The sequence below is a fragment of the Physella acuta genome, unplaced genomic scaffold, assembly GCF_028476545.2.
Source record: "Physella acuta isolate Inbredline_101_S28 unplaced genomic scaffold, ASM2847654v3 ptg000018l, whole genome shotgun sequence".
Classification (NCBI taxonomy): domain Eukaryota; kingdom Metazoa; phylum Mollusca; class Gastropoda; family Physidae; genus Physella; species Physella acuta.
Window position 1 is genome coordinate 79,990 of NW_026731538.1, and position 18,632 is coordinate 98,621.

The 18,632-nt window shown below is 31.3% G+C and overlaps 1 protein-coding gene across 4 annotated transcripts; it reads left to right on the plus strand.

The window, feature by feature from the left end:
• Positions 1-83: 83 nt before the first annotated feature.
• Positions 84-18,227, plus strand: LOC131939301 (regulator of nonsense transcripts 2). 4 transcript variants are annotated; one of them, XM_059297534.1, is made up of 40 exons: positions 84-218; positions 1,659-1,847; positions 2,180-2,368; positions 2,720-2,933; positions 3,204-3,248; positions 3,708-3,792; positions 3,950-4,026; positions 4,146-4,226; positions 4,388-4,537; positions 4,829-5,046; positions 5,159-5,201; positions 5,436-5,567; positions 5,697-5,789; positions 5,942-5,981; positions 6,103-6,161; positions 6,495-6,587; positions 6,875-6,947; positions 7,262-7,411; positions 7,577-7,671; positions 7,954-8,039; positions 8,502-8,610; positions 8,796-8,853; positions 8,982-9,037; positions 9,414-9,530; positions 9,847-10,032; positions 10,250-10,291; positions 10,452-10,553; positions 10,734-10,793; positions 10,972-11,110; positions 11,459-11,595; positions 12,135-12,318; positions 12,686-12,882; positions 13,115-13,189; positions 13,445-13,534; positions 14,152-14,248; positions 14,540-14,640; positions 16,071-16,133; positions 16,540-16,618; positions 17,141-17,252; positions 17,628-18,227. In XM_059297534.1, the coding sequence occupies exons 2-40, from the start codon at positions 1,756-1,758 to the stop codon at positions 17,635-17,637; spliced, it is 4,029 nt and encodes a 1,342-aa protein (XP_059153517.1). In that variant the 5' UTR covers positions 84-218; positions 1,659-1,755; the 3' UTR covers positions 17,638-18,227. The 4 variants fall into 4 exon arrangements, with proteins under 4 accessions (XP_059153517.1, XP_059153509.1, XP_059153531.1 ...); XM_059297526.1 differs by lacking the exon at positions 84-218 and adding an exon at positions 293-470; XM_059297548.1 differs by lacking the exon at positions 84-218 and adding an exon at positions 293-470 and having other exon boundaries at positions 14,555-14,640.
• Positions 18,228-18,632: the final 405 nt, after the last annotated feature.

An 18,632-nucleotide genomic window follows, 5' to 3' on the forward strand; every position in this document is an offset into this window, starting at 1 on the left:
GCACATTCTTTTTTAAAAAATAAAATTGCACAAAAGCTTATCCAATCTGGTAATGTGTATTATAAAACATTACAACTCGTTTAGCGATCTATAACAAAACAAACAGAATAAGAAATTTAGAATAATACTTTAAGATTTAAATTGATTAAATATAACTGATTTTTTATTAATAATTTCTATGGAATAAAAGCACACCCATTTCTAAATTGGTTTGATAAGTTCGTAACAACATAATAATAAAAATAACAGATTATTTTAAATTCAATTAGATCTACACATCAATAGCAAATTAAGGGAGTTAACTATAAATCTATTTATTCTGATTCCGTTACTTAAAGTTACCTTTGACAGAATTGTGTTGTAAACAATATAATTAAATATTATGAATAGGCTCTAGGCCTATAAGATTCTAGTCTACCTATAATCTAGATCTAATTACTCTTGAAATACAAGACAACGTGGATAACATAGTCAGTCGTCATTTTAAAATAATTTTTGTAAAATATTTTTTTAGCAGTTCTGAGTTCAGTGATAGAGTGATAGTGAAGTGATACACCTCACTCACCACACTCAGTTGTGACACTGGGCCAGTCTTCTTACTCAACACTCAACACTCTGTCTTACTTACGACTTACACCACACTTACAAATAGCTAGCTAGTAGTAGATCTAGATTTTAGCTTATTGTAATTGTAAGGAATTTAGATCAATAAAAAATACTTTTTATACTTAGGCTTAGGGCCTACTTAACGTACTAATTACTAGTAATTATTATTAAGATAGCCTAGGCCTATTATTTTTTAAATTATTAATTTAGGTCCTTAGGATGTCATAACTGTGAATCTCCTTGTTACTGTAGTTAGGCCTATATTATTTTTATTAAAATTTATTACCTATTAACCATACATTACCACACTACCATTTTCTTTATTAACCATTACTCAACTGGTCTTAGCATCAAATTCAAGTTCTTATTCTTAAGTCCTCAACAAACCAACCTAGCTAGACACATAAACTTCACATAACTTCACAGGGTCGCTTAGGTTCATTTCATGGTTGATTGCAATACAGCCATAGGCCTATAATAACAGACACTAAAAAGACTGGTGAAACCTTCACAATCAAGAAAAAGACTTGACTACATTTACAGCAAGACAAACACTTCTTCCCCCCAGCATGACAAGATGCAGACTGAACTATCCTTCCCCAGCAACACTGATTTTATATTAAAACATCACTCCATTACATACAGCGTCACAAGTCACAATCTTTTACTAACACAAAATCTTTCCATAACACACATACTCTTTTACCTGTACAATACTCTATATTCAATTCATAACAGATTACTGTAGTACTTAAATGTAGTTCTGTTTTTGATTTACTTACCTAACTAATAGGAACTTTGAAGTATCTACCTGCTTAACTAATTTCTAACAACTTAATATGGATTTAAAACTAAATTAGAGTTGCAATTTTGTATATTTTAAATTTTCTTTTATATAACTACCTTTTTTAAAGTTCAGACTTTTTAAAAACAGATTTATTCAGGATTTTAAAGTAATTTAGATTTATTGTACCTTCCCACCACCCTACCAGCTTTTGATGCAGCAGTGCATTAAGTTTTAGCTGTCAAATCTTGTATTTTTAAACCTTTAGCAAACTATAGGGTAGAGAATAACAATGACCGTCAAGTGAATGCTGTACTCCAGTTTAATTGGGAAAAGATTGCCTTGCCCATGTATAGTAAACGGTAATGGACAGCTCAAGATCAGATTACAATGCAAGAGGAAAGAAAGAAGAAAAGTACAAGGGAGATAATGACACCTCTGAATATGGCAGAGATAGGTAAATACAAGATCAAACTACATTGATGAAATTTAAGTGTTGAAATTGAGTTGTGTGATTATTTTCCATTTTTAATTAAATAATGGGACATTTTAATTTAAGTACATGTTTGTGTTCTGAAATAATTTCAAAACTTATGTGAATACTTATATTTAAATTAAATAGGTTCAAGAAATGTATTGTTGCATTTTATAATTCTTAAGAATAAAACGAATGAAAGCTAATTTACATGCTTATTTTAGTTTGGTAGATAACATGTTTATTTCTTTTTTCTCTTCTATATTGTTTTCTTTTTAAATTTTTCCCATTTTAAATTAATTACTTGATTTTAGGTATCAGCCAAGAATGTACCGTGGAGGCCCATCTGACAGCAGCAGGGGAATGGGTGGACGAGGAGGGAGAACTTCAGACAGGTCAAAATATGAAGACAGGGGAGACTACAGAAGTGAAAGGAAGGACAGATATGACCGGGACCTTAAATATGGCAGAGACAGGGCTGACAAAGACAGGAGAGGAGATAGGTACTTGATGTTTTGAGGATTTTTGTTGTTAGTTATTGATAAATAATAAGTATCTGTTTGTTCATTTAAACCGCATGCATATACTATGTGATTTTAATTTTGTAATTTTTTTGTCACAACACTAATACAAATGTTGATCAATTAGGCTGAGGTTAATTTTTAATGGATTAAAAATCTAAGACAGACACTACAACCCCTATTTCAGCCTAATACTGCTTAAACTTTGTATACAAAACCTAATCATTGCCTAAGCATTCTATACATAACCTGAGTACTGCCCAAAATTGTATACAAATCTGATGTGTTATATCTCATTCAAGACGAATGTCTAATTCCAACTTCTTACTTAAGCAGGAAATCATTTGACAGAGATGCAAAAATCCCTCCGCGTGTTGAAGACCGTAAACTTGTTCCTAAAGAGCAGCCTGTTATAAAGAAAGTTGAGGCTGAAACTCCCAAAGGTGAAGAAGAAAAACAGCTGACAGAAGATGAAAAAAAACAGTTGGAAGAGGAGAATCAACGACGGGAAGAAGAAGAACGGGTCAAAAGAGAAGAAGAAGAAAAGGTAAGAGCTGTGAAATTTTTAAAGAAAGATTCCGGAACTAAGATCTTGCAAACATTTCTATTATGTACTGAATTCTTTTGCTTGCATTTAGTGACATTAAAGAATTGTGGTAAGAGCAAAACATTCTTTCATTACATTCTTTCTTTACATTCAGAGTTAATGAAAAACATGACTGTCCAAGTTTCTTAGCAAAAGCATCAGAAGTACACTTCTTGGTTGAGTTTTAAAAGTAATTTGACGTAATTTTATTTGCTTGTTTCAATACTATAGAAAAAAGCTGCTGAAGAAGCAGAAAGGATCAAAGCTGAAGAGCTGGTTAGTAAATAATATGTCTACGACATTAACCCTGTCAATAACATCCCTGCCATTACCCCTCCTTTATTTTCCTCCCATAATTGCCCCATCTTGAAAATAAATGTTATACATGTAACCAGAAAAAAAGAAAGCCTGAAATAGCCTCTGTAGGCAAACAGTAGAATAAGCTTATTCCCTCATAAAAATTCCCTTACCATACCTTACTGAGTTAAATTTAATGTTAGAATCAGGTTATGGGTCCATTTGTAATTGCCTGGGGGATAATTTCCTACTCCAATTTTATGAAGGGTGTGGGAGGGGCAATTGACAGGGGTAATGTTTACTTCCATTAATAATTAAGCAGACTTTTTTTTTTTATAAATCTTTAATAAATAATTTTTATCAAGTTAAAAAAAATATAAACATTATTTATTTTCATTATTTTATTTGAATTCAAAACACTATTTCACTCTATTTCAGCATGCCTTAACAGACTATATAAATGAAACATTAGAAAGAAACAACATCAAAGCAGATGCTAGGGCTATTAATTTGGCAGCCTCCGGTAAGACTGGCATTTGGAAAATAATTATTTAAGTGTTAATAACATACAACAAGATGTAAGTTTTAATAAAAAGTTGTTTTATCAACATGTTTATTATACAATTTATTTTAAGTAGAATCTTTTTCCACTATCAATTTATTTTTTCACTATTACACAGAGAACCGCCCAGACGAATCTTTCTTCACTAAATTAGATTCCAGTTTGAAGAAAAATACAGCCTTCATCAGGAAACTGGTAAACCTTTTTGAAAAAAATACTTTTGTGAGAAAAAGCTCATACTTGAAATTAAAAAAATTAATATTTTGATTACCTAATTAAACTATTGATTGCCATATATTTAATATTTCTTTCAGAGAAATATGACTGAATCTCAGAAAGATAGTTTGAGTAAAGAGTTTTTGGGTTTAAATCTTACTAAATACATTGAGGAAGTGGTAAGAAAGTATTTAAATAGCTATTAGCTTTCTAAATTAATATTTTTAATATAAAAAATACTATTTCAATATTTTATTGAAATTTTACTATTTTAAAAATATTTCTTTGAAATATTAGAAAAGAAAGAATGGTATATTATAAAATTTTTACATTTTTTAAGGCAGGGGCCATCATAGATGCCAAACTCAAAATGACAGATGTTCCTTGTGCTATCTATATTTGTGGTCTTTTACATCAACGATATGCAGATTTTAGTCATTCACTTATTGATGTTTTCAATAAAAATCTTCTATCAAAGAAGGATGAGAAGGTACACATATTTATCTAGCATTGCAATTTATCTAAAGAGTTTAATTTTCAAGTCTTGTCATTGAGTGTCTTATTTGAATACTCCCCTTTTCTTTTAGAAACTAGTTAATAAAAGAAAATTATTGCTTAACCTGAAACTTTAAAAGAAAAGATAAATTTCATACTTAAGTAAATTTTATTATCTATTTTAAAACAGAGTAAGAACACAACTAAATTTTAATTTTTATTATTAATCAATTCTATGTTTGCAAGAATATATTTTGTGTTTAATAAGTTATATTATATTTTCTAGATCACAAATGCTAGCAAATACAGGGTGGATCTGAGATTTCTTGGCGAGCTAATTGCTTATGGGGTTTTTACTGCAAAAGAGGGGTTACCGATTCTAGCCAATCAGCTGTCAATTCTTGTCAACTCAGACAGGGATGAGCACAACTACCTTCCAATCATAACCAGCTTTTGTAAACATTGTGGGGATGACTACACAGGAATTATTCCTAGAAAATTCAGGTACACACTCAACTCATTTAAAGCACATTGAATTTTGACAATTTAAATAATAAAGCAATCAGTTGTTAATAGGGTGACCATCCTCACTTTTGAAACTTTCGTTATTTTCTAGGCTGTTGTCTGAGAAGTACAATATGGATATTTCAAAAAGTCAGGTAGAAGTTCGTTTAAAATTTAAAAAATCATACTTTCTTGTAGGATAAAATTATTATTTTTTAACTTATTGATGTTATATTTGTTTAAAAAGTTAATAAAACCAATAAAAAAAAAAAGTAGTGTAGCAATTTTATAAAATTAAATGGTATTGTAACAATCCTTAATACATGACAGTAGCTCCCACATAGAATGTTATTCTTCTAATGATTGCTTGTTAATGTTTTTTAATTAAGCTCCTGCCACCTGATAGGCAGAAAGGTTGTCGAAATCTTCTAAAAGATTACTATGCATCTTTGGTGAAACATGTTACAACAGCTCACAAAGAGTTGAAGTCAATGGAAAGGCACAATAGAAAAATAATGCAGGTACAATTCCTTATAATAAAACATTGATTTATGATATAAAATAATACATTTCTTTTAATTATCATTTTATTGCTAAATAGTGATTATATAATTAAATGGTTCAAGTTTTTAATGACATTTATTTGGCAGTCTAAAGGCGAAATATCTACTGACAAGAAAGAGGCTTATGAGGCTGCTTTTGCTGTATTCCAAAAACTTTCCTCCAGTGCAACAGTTCTAGCAGTAAGATTAAAAAAACTTATTTATAAAAAAATGTAAAACCTCATTTAAATTTGAATTTATTTTAAATGAATGATTTAACTCTTATATATATGTGAATAGGTACAGTCTCTTACAAATGTATTAAAAGTGGATATTTTTGCATGTTATTTTAGGATCTCTTAGATGAAGATTTTCCTGAATTTCCACAAGAAGGTAGATTTTGTTTGAAATAATAAATTATCTCTCACCTACATAATGAAAGTTTATTTAAAGTTTTTTAAAGATGGTCATTCTTATATTAATCATTTAATCAATCTCATATGAATTGTAACAGAGTACACAGAAGATGGCAATGGTGTTTTGGACATTTTTAATCCATTGAAAGATGCAGAGGTAAAAATGTGTTACACATAAAAAGTTACATTTTTCTAGATGCCATTCTTTTAATAACTGAATGACTAAGTTGTAATTGTTAAAGCATTTGAATTTTACTTGTTTTTTCCCCTTTTCTAAATGTTAGAGAAAAATCAAAATTTATTATTCAAAGTAGTTTTTATAGACTTATTGAAATTTTTTTGGTTAATTGCTTAGCATTCATTTGAAAAAAAAAATATGTGCTTGTCTACATGTACAGCACTAAAATATATCTGTTACTAAAGAGATCCTTTTAAGAAATAATTTAACCCCATACTTTCCATCTATGACTGACAAAATGTGGTTAATCAGTTTCAGTATGACGGGGACAAAACTCTGTTTGAAGATGAAGATACCAGGTCCTTCTATGAGACCTTACCAGACCTGCGAGCTTTCATACCCAGTGTAAGTTGTTTTTAGACAAATACTTTTGATAGAATAACCTTATGATCTAATCACTATAAATACTTATTTACAGTGTAGACTATCATAACAGTGATTGTTCTGTTTAGCTAATCTATTTCTTATTGTAAAATAAGCATTAATCAGCTAAAACTAGATTACTTACTTGCAATCTGAAAGAAAATAATTTTGGCAATTTTCATAATTTTCTACCCTTTTTAAGAAATGTGAAAATATACATGTTGTAGTTTGATGTAATGTGTGAAATTTATAAAAAATATAATCCATAGATTTTGTATAAAGACAGTGAAAACACTCATATAAAAGATGATTTAAAAAATGCAGATACAGGCCTAGAAGAGGGTAAGTCATTTTTATCTCCCTGACTTAAAAATTAATAAATGACCTTTCTTACTAACCTGTGCTTAAAATTTTGTTTTTGATCTGACTTTGTCTCTTATAAAACTTTTGGTAAAATAAAGAAATTTTTTTGTTTTGTGTCACTTTCATCCTTTTCCTAAATGTATTCACTTTATTGCTTGAGCTTTACTGTAGATAGCAAACACTCAGTGGGCTCTATTCTAAATTAAGAAGATAATGAAATCGCAAACTTAAATCAGTGCTCCCATTTTCTAAAACCTATCATGCCAATGATTAGAGTATGTATTTCCTGACAGAGATGGACCAGCTTGCAGTAGATGATATAGAAAAGGAGCTGGAAACAGAGCAGATAGAGGAGACCATGAAAGAGGCAGAGAGGCAGGAGGCTGGGGTGGATGGGGCAGCTGAGGCAGAGGAGGAAAGATTTACTTTACCTGAACCAGAGGGTGGGTCCAGTAGGAAAAAACTATCAATCTATTGCGTTGTTTTACCATCATGGTGTTATTATTTGCCTTTATCAACATAGTCCATCAGTAATGTAACAATTATTATAGTCTCTGTGTGGTGGACACAGAAGTACAAAGTTGACCTGACCTATTTCTTTTCACCAGAGGATGATACAGAGAGTGGAACTTTGTTAAGGGTACAGTTTGAATCTTTCCTGGCTTCATTACCGAATTCCGTCAACAGGGATATCATAGATAAGGTAAGAGTTCTTTTTTATGTTATATTTTTTTTGTGTCCCAAATCCGGTAGCTCAGTAAGGGTAACAGAGTATTTTTTTTGCTGACATTAAATTATTAATTCATTACTTGAGACTGCAGCTGAAAGAAATTATTACTGTAGAGCTCTTAACTAGTGATTATTTAATTGAAAAACTATTGATTTAATTGAAAGTTAATAAAAATAGAGATATGGTTGACTAGTGTGTATTGATTGAAATGGTTTGTCACACTATTTATACAAAAGACGATGTTTCTGTCTGCAGGCAGCAATAGATTTCTGTATGACTTTCAACACAAAATCCAATCGCAAAAAACTTGTAAAGGCACTTCTGTCTGTACACAGAACAAGGTATATGGAAATTACTAACTAGCTTTATTTTTATTTAAAAAAACTGTTAATTTCCATTTTTCCTCCTAAATTTCTAAATACTATTTTTATTACTTTTTGATATTATTGTTAAAGAAATAAATGATGATTCATGTTGCTTCCCATAGCCAGACTGTTTTAATAGTTTAAAAAATGTTTACAACAAGGCTTTAAAGCAGTTTTCCCTTTACATTTTTTTAACAAGCCTAAGAGAAATGTAATTGTTGTGTATTAATGGCAAGATATATGCCAAAAAATCATTTTTTACCATGATGTGTTGGTGGATTTTGAACATATCGGTATATATATATCAAGAAAATAAATGAAAAATTGACTTCTGGGGAAGTAACTAATAGAATAAACAACACTTTTAAATTTAAAAAATCAGTGTTTCATATGATTTATAATCAATAATCACATTTTTTTATTTTTTTATTTCACCAGATATGATCTCTTACCATTTTACTCAAGACTGGTTGCCATATTGCAACCATGTATGCCAGAGCTTGCCTCTGACCTTGTTCAAGCACTCAAATCAGATTTTAAGTGGCATGTAAGTACCATCTTCCTGAATACTAGTTATCCATCAGTTTTCACTTGTTGTTTATCTAAACAAAATTTGATTAAATTCAATCACGATTCTTTTTCCTTTCAGTAATAATTTAATAATTTAATTTGAAAATATTAATTAATCTGAGATAGATTATTTTTGCTTGAAAGTTTATTTTATAATTTCAGGTTAGGAAAAAAGACCAGATAAACATAGAATCAAAGATAAAAATAGTTAGGTTCATTGGTAAGTATTTGTCTCCCATGTATCACATATAGTTAGTATGAATTGTTAAAAACATAATTACACTTAGAGTTGATTGATTCTGTTGTCATATTTTAATTTTCTTTGAAACTTCTCCCCCCTCCTTTAAGGTGAACTAGTAAAATTTAAAGTCTGTCCTAAGATTGAAGCTCTTCAATGTTTAAAGGTAAATAGCTTGATGCAATTGTTTTATATGTAAACAACATGAAAGTTTGTGTATTACTGGACAGTTTTATAAGACCTTTGAAAGGAATGATTATAGTTATTTTTGTGTGTATTACTGGACAGTTTTATAAGACCTATGAATGGAATGATTATAGTTATTTTTTTGTGTATTACTGGACAGTTTTATAAGACCTATGAATGGAATGATTATAGTTATTTTTGTGTGTATTACTGGACAGTTTTATAAGACCTGTGAAGGGAATGATTATAGTTATTTTAGATAATTTTTAAAATTTGTTTTGAACATTGCATTGTATATACAAAATTCTAAAATCATTCAATTTCAAATTATGTTGTTTTGATATTCCTTTATGTAGATGCTGATGTTTGATTTTCGCCACCACAATATTGAAATGACTTGTGCGCTTTTGGAGACATGTGGCAGATTTCTTTATAGGTCACCAGATTCACATTATCGTACAAAGATATATTTGGTGAGTACATTTCAACATTTCACCAACACCCACTTTTTATGAATCTATCAAAATATCTCTTTATTTTCACTGGTACTAGACTAATTTGTTCAGTTGAGTTTTTTAAGTTTTTTTTTTTTTCACATTTTGTGAAAATGAAGGATGTTTATTAAAAACTATGATATTATTTTCAGAAATCTAATTGAATATGCTATTTAAAAAGAAATATAAAAGCTATGAATATTCCCCCCTGCAATTTGCTAAGATTGAATATGGATTTAGCATGTGTTTAGTGGTGAGTGTAAAATAGAATAACCACTCTTGTTTGTTTTTGTAGGAAGTCATGATGAGAAAGAGGTCAGCCATGAAACTTGAACCCAGATATGAGTCTATGATAGAAAATGCTTTCTACTACAGTAATCCTCCAGAGGTTCAGGCTGTGGCTAGGAAAGAGAGGCCACCAATGCATGAATACATCAGGAAACTTTTATACAAGGATCTCTCCAAAGTCACTGTTGAAAAGGTCAGACAGAAAAAGCCTGTATAGTTAATAGCATTTGGCTAACATATAGCTTATTTTTCTGGCATGTACAAGTTTTCTGAAAAGAATTATAAGTTTGTCTCTTCTGATTCTAATAGATCCAATTTTGTAGCATAGTACTTTGAACAATAATTTTAACAATTGTCTGGCTGCAATAACTTTTTTGCAATGTATCACAATGGTGACATTTGTCTTATAGGTTCTTCGTCAGATGAGGAAGTTAAAATGGGATGATCCTGAGGTAAGTAATGAAGTTAAAAAACAACTTTTTTCTCACTTTATCTTATAAACATAATCTAATACATTTTATCCCATGTAATTTTTTCCCCCATATACTTTAAATTTGAAGATTGTGTGTTGATTTAGATGTGATGTTTTTTTTTTTTTTTTTTTTTTTGCAGATTGCTTTTTATGCAACCAAATGTTTGACCAGTGTTTGGAATATTCGCTACAACTCAGTTCACTGTGCAGCAAACTTGTTGGCTGGTATTGCTCCATTTCATGTAGGTTTCATCATACATTATGTGACAGATATTGATGTTAAAAAAATTTTGGAAAAAAAACCCACTTAGATTATAACATTTTTTAAAATCACGTGTTCAGGTACTTTCCAATTAGCAATGTATTGTATATGATAAAATAAAAAAAAACATTTCAATACTGAATGAAAACTATAATTTTAGGAACATGTTGCTATTCAAGTTGTTGATGGTGTGTTAGAAGATATTCGCCTTGGAATGGAGGTGAGATTTTATAATTCACTTTTTTAATGTATTGGTATCTTTATTAAAAAACAAATTTAAAATGATTTGATAGGTTCTATATAAATATAATTTAGTTATACTACCCTTGTGCATAAATTCTAATTATCTTAGCAAGAGCAATTAACTCTCTGATAATGTCTTTATCAATTTTTGTTAGATAAACCATCCAAAGTACAACCAGCGCAGAGTTAGTTGTGTGAAGTATCTTGGGGAACTCTACAACTACAGGATGGTGGAGTCCTCAGTTATCTTCAAGATGCTCTATTCCCTCATTACATTTGGAGTTTCATTTGATGGTATGGATGATTCACTAGTTTATTTGGTAGATTTGATGTGTGGCTGAGATCAAGGCCAATAACTCAGTCCACACCAGGTGTTACTTCAGTTGGGTTTAAGCCTAGTGGATTGTAGTTCGTTCCTGCTGGATGAGCTCCATATAGTAAAAACCTTATGGAGTAGTGGTTTTCATAAGATAATTTATTTTTTAATACATCTCTGTGTTCATTGGAAAAAACTTCTCAGCTGATATTTAGAATTTATTTTTCAATAAGATTTATTATTAAAGAACTAATAAAACACATTTAAAAGGACTAAATTTTAAATAACTTTTTTTTTAATTAAATTTTTCCCAATTTTTTTAACAGATAAAGTTAGCATCTTGGACCCTCCTGAGCACTTGTTCAGAATACGCCTAGTTTGTGTTATTCTAGAAACGTGTGGGCAGTTCTTTGACAAGGGATCCAGCAAAAAGAAATTGGATTGTTTCCTTGTTTATTTCCAGGTTTGATTTTTGTTTTTCTATTAGTTTCCAGATCTGAACTTTTAAAATGTGTAAGGATTTGTGCCCAAGACACATGGGGCAGATGATGTAGAGTTCATCTGTTTCAATGACATTGCTGCTACAAAAATGTGTGGGATAGTGGTATAAATAGTAGGCTACTGAATCTTACATAAAGATGTATTTCTATAAATGTTAAGACCCAGAGGATTAATCTTACAACTGTTGGTTGAATTACAAAATTTAATCTATTTAATCTTCTTTCTACCCTGCTTTATTAATCAAAATCAATTAAAATTCAGGTAATTTTTTTTGTAATTTCATGACATTTTTAGTGAAATTTCTGAGAATGCCAGGAGTTTTTAAACTTTAAAAAAAAATTTGATTAGGTTCATCAGAGCTGCTAGAGTAACCCTGAATTAATTTAATTCATAACCTTCACAAAAACAAATCATCAAAACCTTTTAGTATTTTGTTCTTTTTTAAAATGCTGAACAAACCGCTTGAAAATATACCATTTTTCTCTCTATCCTTTACAATAGAGGTACTATTGGTTCAAGAAAAGTAACCCAGTGTTTGATGAGCAGCATCCTTTCCCTATTGACATAGAGAATCTAATGAATGAAACAATAGAAATTGTCAGGCCAAAGCTAGTACAGTACAAATCTTACCAGGAGGCTTGCGATGCTGCTGAGAAACTGGAAGTGGAATACAAGGCTAAAATTGGTGAGATTATTTCCCTTGGATATTTCATATTTAAATTTTATTTAGGAATGTGTTGGGGAAAAAATGTAGACTTGTTTGATATGCCAGGCTGATCTTTCAGTTAGTACATGTTCTTTCTTTTAATTAGAGCCAATGCCTTGCACCAATTTAACAAAATAATTACTATATTGTCTAGTTTGATTGAGTGTTGTGTTGGTTTTGATTTTCCTAAACACACAAAAAATTTATTTGCCTGTTTCAGAGATCAGCACTAGAAAAAGCCATGTGTATTTGATAAATAATAGTATTCACAATTTAGAAAAAAAAAGTGAATTACAAAAACATAAATCACTTAGAATATGATCTCTTTTGTTCTTTATTTTAACAGCCAGTGTGCTATCTATTATTGAAACTGGCGATGAAGGACAAGATAACGGAGAGGGATTTGATGAGGAGGAAGAGGATGGCCTGTCCACAATTGTTGAAGGTGACGAGATGGACGAAGACCTGACTCTGTCTGGTGGTGTGACAGAGGGCTCCGGGACACAGGACAGTGAGACAAGCATGAGTGGTGCTGATGCTGATGTAAGGGTGCCTTATATCTGTAGTTAAGCTTTGTTGGGAAGATGAGGGTTCATAAGTTGTAAACAATTTATTTTTGTATAGTCGCATTAAGGGTTTATACGGTTGTAGCAATGTATTTTTTTTTAAAGGAGCATTAAGGGAATATGGTGGTTCATAAGTTTTTAACTATGTATTTTTGTATAAAGGAAATATTAAAGTTTATCACTTTTAAACGATGTTTTTTTTTATACAGGAGCATGAAGGAGAAGGAGAAGACGAGGGTTCCTCAAGTGATGAGTATGATGATTCTGATGTTGGTGATGAAGAGGTACACCATAATCTTACTGAGATATTTACTTAGTACTTGTGATATAACAACAGTTGTTACATTTGTACTCTTTTTTAAATTCATGTATACCTAGCAAGAGGTGATTGTATTGTTCTTGCATAGTTTTACAAAAATAAAAAAAATAAAACAGCCTAGAAATTATTCTTTTCAAAACTGTTACAATAAATGGAGTAAATAAAATATAAGCATATTCATTCAAAGGATCTAACATTACTTTTGGTTATCTTAACTTAGGTGAAGGTTGTTAAACCCAAGACGACAACCAGCAAAGAGGATGAAGATTTTATGGCAGCTTTAGACCAGATGATGAATGACACAATCCAGGTATGTTAAGGGTCATGATGTCCTGTTATCTCAGGGTCTTCAGCAGCAATCTGTTACCTTTTATAACATGACAGTAGCATGTGGTAGATTATTACTTGAATGGAAGTTTTTTTTTCTTTTATAGTTTTTTAATCACAAAATTCTTTCTTTGTATCTGTGAAATACACTGGGACTGGTGTTTCAGAATTATTTGGTCTTAGGTTAACTAACTGAAATCTGTGTGAAAAAGTGTCACTTTTAAAATATTAGGGCTGTTTATTATTAATAAGTAGAGTTTAGCCTAGTACTTCGTTGTTGGATGTTAGATGCTAACCAGATTGTCTTGAGTTTATTGATCCCTGACTTGAGTAAGTACGACGTCCCAGCTCTGATGGGTACCTGACTCACGTTTGGCAAAACCTAAAGCAGCTGGGCTTAGTGCTGACCATATCGACTTGTATACCAAAATCGTTAAAACAGATGAACTCTACTTCATCTCATCTGCCCGAGTTGTCTTGGGCACAAAAGGGAAAAGATGATGATGAGTTTAGAATAATAATATGAATTAATAGTTAAAGTAATGATGACTTTGTTTTCTGGAGTATAAATAATTAAATATTGATTTTTTTTTCTTACAGGCTAGAACTCAAGAAGTGATTAAAGTACCACAGTTGGACATAGCACTTCCTACTCAGCTCAAAAACAAAAAGAAATGTACAGGCAACATTATTCCAGGTTAGGATAGATATGAAACTTGGTTAGCTCCCTTGCACGATGGCAAACATGCTATGAAATTATAAACACTGCTGACTTTATTTAGATTTTTTAAAAGAACATTTAAGATAAATGAAGACATAAATTAAACTTGTAGTTTTTATTTGATTTGCAACTATTACTTTTATTCATTAATGAAAGAAAAATTAAAGAAGTACAATTTTTCCTGAATACATTATTTAGAAAAAATTGTACACATGTTTTATAGGAATGAATGTAGACATGGATAAACTTGGTGATAATTTGTTTTAGCCTGGTATGTTTCAGGCCACAGTCCTGCAGACAAGGAGGAAGAAGAGGCCAACTCTGGACTCAAGTTTGTTTTGATGACCAGGAAGGGCAACAAGCAGCAGGTCGGTGCTTGATTCCACTCACTGACCAATCAAATAACAGTGCTTGATTCCACTCACTGACCAATCAAATATCAGTGCTTGATTCCACTCACTGACCAATCAAATAACAGTGCTTGATTCCACTCACTGACCAATCAAATAACAGTACTTGATTCCACTCACTGACCAGTCAGATAACTGTTTGATTCCACACACTGACCAGTCAAATAACAGTACTTGATTCCACTCACTGACCAATCAAATAACAGTTCTTGATTCCACTCACTGACCAGTCAAATAACAGTACTTGATTCCACTCACTGACCAGTCAGATAACTGTTTGATTCCACACACTGACCAGTCAAATAACAGTACTTGATTCCACTCACTGACCAATCAAATAACAGTGCTAGCTTCCAGTCACCGACCAGTCAAATAACAGTACTTGATTCCACTCACTGACCAATCAAATAACAGTTATTGATTCCACTCACTGACCAGTCAAATAACAGTACTTGATTCCACTCACTGACCAGTCAGATAACTGTTTGATTCCACACACTGACCAGTCAAATAACAGTACTTGATTCCACTCACTGACCAATCAAATAACAGTTCTTGATTCCACTCACTGACCAGTCAAATAACAGTACTTGATTCCACTCACTGACCAGTCAGATAACTGTTTGATTCCACACACTGACCAGTCAAATAACAGTACTTGATTCCACTCACTGACCAATCAAATAACAGTTCTTGATTCCACTCACTGACCAGTCAAATAACAGTGCTTGATTCCACTCACTGACCAGTCAGATAACTGTTTGATTCCACACACTGACCAGTCAAATAACAGTACTTGATTCCACTCACTGACCAATCAAATAACAGTTCTTGATTCCACTCACTGACCAGTCAAATAACAGTGCTTGATTCCACTCACTGACCAGTCAGATAACTGTTTGATTCCACACACTGACCAGTCAAATAACAGTACTTGATTCCACTCACTGACCAATCAAATAACAGTTCTTGATTCCACTCACTGACCAGTCAAATAACAGTGCTTGATTCCACTCACTGACCAATCAAATATCAGTGCTTGATTCCACTCACTGACCAGTCAAATAACAGTGCTTGATTCCACTCACTGACCAATCAAATAACAGTTCTTGATTCCACTCACTGACCAATCAAATAACAGTGCTAGCTTCCAGTCACCGACCAGTCAAATATCAGTGCTTGATTCCACTCACTGACCAGTCAAATAACAGCTGAAGCTGCTTTAAAATTCTGTTCACTTAAATGTCACTACTCAAAACCTAACACATTAGAACTTCAATTTTTCTATTTCCAGTTAGTCATATATGACATGGGTAGACCTACCATTAAACCTGTTTTTAACATTTATCAAAGTAAGCGTTTTACTTCTGTTTCTTTTTAAATTACAGTTGACAGATTTTGAAATTCCCATGACAGCAGAGTTTGCTACTAAGTTCAAGGAACGAGAAGAGGTATCTTGTCAACTATCTTGTCAACCATCTAATGATTTTGTCAACTCTCTTGTCAACTAACTTGTCAACCCTCTTGTCAATATTTACTTAAACCAACACAATAGGAGTGAAGTATTACAAAGAACTCCCTCAACAGATACTATACAAATAATGGTTTGACAAAGGAAAAAAAAAAAAGAGGACTGATACTTGTTGGAAACTCCAAACATTTTTAAAACTTACACGTGATATGCAATTCTAATGCTAAATTAATCATCAGTTTTCTTTGATAAACTTATATAGTTATTTTTTTATAAAAACACTTTTAAAAAATACATCACCAAAGAATTTTAAGAGAAAACATTATTTACACAGTACACGAGTTCTTACACCGCTAAAATAAAAACATAATAAATCAACTTTTCAGGCTGAGAGATTAGAAAAAGAGAAAATGAAACAGATGGTCCTTAATTTCCACGAGAGACAGGAAGAAGAAGAATATCAAGGTGAGATAAACTTGGTCCCTGTCTTTGAGTTCTGACAGGTGTAATATAAATAAATCTTACCAGGTCTTACTTAAAAATTTGTTACTTCAAAGCATAAGTTGAGTATTTGGTAGTTTTTCTTGTACACTATTTTGCTCACATCTGTACACATACATTAGATATAGTGATAATGGCTAGTTTATAAGGTAGAATATTTTTTTACAAAAGTCTTGGCTAGTTTAAAAAGTTTAAATTTAATAAAAAAGGTGAAATTGTTGGCTTAAAAGTTTGTTTGTAGAATTATCTTGCTAAAAATCACATATTTAAATTATTTCTAAACAAAACTATTGGCTAGCTTAAAAGTTACATTTTCTTGAACAAAAGTATTGACAGGCTAAAAATTTACAAAATATTCTGTTAGAAAAGTATTGACAACCTTAAAAGTTAAATTTTCTTAAACAAAAATATCGGTCAGCTTAAAAGTTATGCAATTTTCCTTAACAAAAATAACAGCAAACTTTAAAAGTTTCATTTCTTTAACAGAAGTACTGGCCAGCTTAAATCGCACAGCAACGACAAATGTGAACAGAGAGAGAAAAGTCAAATACCATCACCCTAAAGGTGCCCCTGATGCAGACCTAATCTTTGGAAACAAGTAGGTTCTGTTTCTTAACCTTGGTTACTTCCTTGTAAACGTATAGCCATACGTAATCTTATATGGTAGAGCGTTTGCCTCCTACCCCAAAACTATCAAGTTATAGGAAATTATAATATATTAACATATTTAATTGATATTTTAGTTAAGCTTAATAAACATTTTTTATTTTTATTATTTACCAAGATATGCCACAGTGTTTAGCCTAATGTTGTCATCTCTTATAAATTAACAAATATAAATTGAGATTAACACTTATTTGTTTGAAATATCCACCATTATATGTCACAGTGTGTAAACTAATATAGGCATCTCTTATAAGTTAACATTTATAAATAAAGCTTAATGAAATTATTTGTTTCACACATTCACCAGGAAGCGTTGAAGATGATGGGACAATGGAATAGGCTGCTGGTTTAACCCAAAGAACCTGGACACCTGGCATCCACCAGGGGCGTCCACTCTGTGCACTCACAGGTGTCTGCATTACCTGCATTCTTATAATGGGGAAAACAAGTTGCGGACAAACGGTTCAAATGAGTGATGACTTGCGGACCCACCTTCTCCAATAGAAGTAGACATTGTAAACTCTCCATCAGGGACAGCCTACTCTGCTTAAGTTAATCATACGAACACTCAGTTGAAAAGAGCAGGGCTGCCCTGATATAAAGATTTTATAGAATGGCTCAAAAGTGATGGACACTGTTTAAGAATAAGGACTGGATTAGTGATGATGTTGGTTATTAAGGATTGGATTAGAATCTGCTTTTTAAAACTATCTAACTCACCTGTTTGCATACCAAAGGATATTCTTTGAAGAATAGGTTTTTGGTTCATGTAAAAAACAACAACTCAAGTAAATGTTGGAGTGATTTTATTTTTTAATGTTAGGAGAGTCAAGTGAAAAGATTTTTTACTAATAGTGACAATATTGTTGCTATATGCTAAAAGTTATAAATTAATAAATTGTGGATAAATTGTGGATAAATTGTAATTTTATTACATGAATTTCTTAGGTTTTTTTTTTTGTTTATTTAAAATTTTAGACAAATGGATATGTTTTTAAACTTGCTTTGTTTGTTACATGGGCTGATTGTTTAAGACAACTCTGATCTTTCAATTCTTCTTTGATGCATGTAGATATAGATTTAAGAGATAAAAAATATGTTATCAATCTGCTAGGAGTTACGGTTAATTTTGAATGTTTCACAATTCTAATAAGGTCTAATTTTTCAGAATGGTAGATAGTGTTACAACTACTGTTTAAAAAAGTATATATTTCTGGAAGATTAAATTATTTGAAAATGAATTTTTATCCAATCCATCAATGCCAGTATTTGAATTTCTTATAATTAATTTTTTTTTTAAATTTTGCCTGCC

Excerpts from the sequence above, each read along its gene's own strand:
- LOC131939301 (XM_059297534.1), top strand. The coding sequence starts at position 1,756 with ATGGACAGCTCAAGATCAGATTACAATGCAAGAGGAAAGAAAGAAGAA. Across the intron at positions 7,672-7,953 it reads ACAGGGATATCATAGATAAG|GCAGCAATAGATTTCTGTAT; the intron begins GTAAGAGTTCTT and ends TTCTGTCTGCAG. Across the intron at positions 10,794-10,971 it reads ATATTCGCCTTGGAATGGAG|ATAAACCATCCAAAGTACAA; the intron begins GTGAGATTTTAT and ends AATTTTTGTTAG.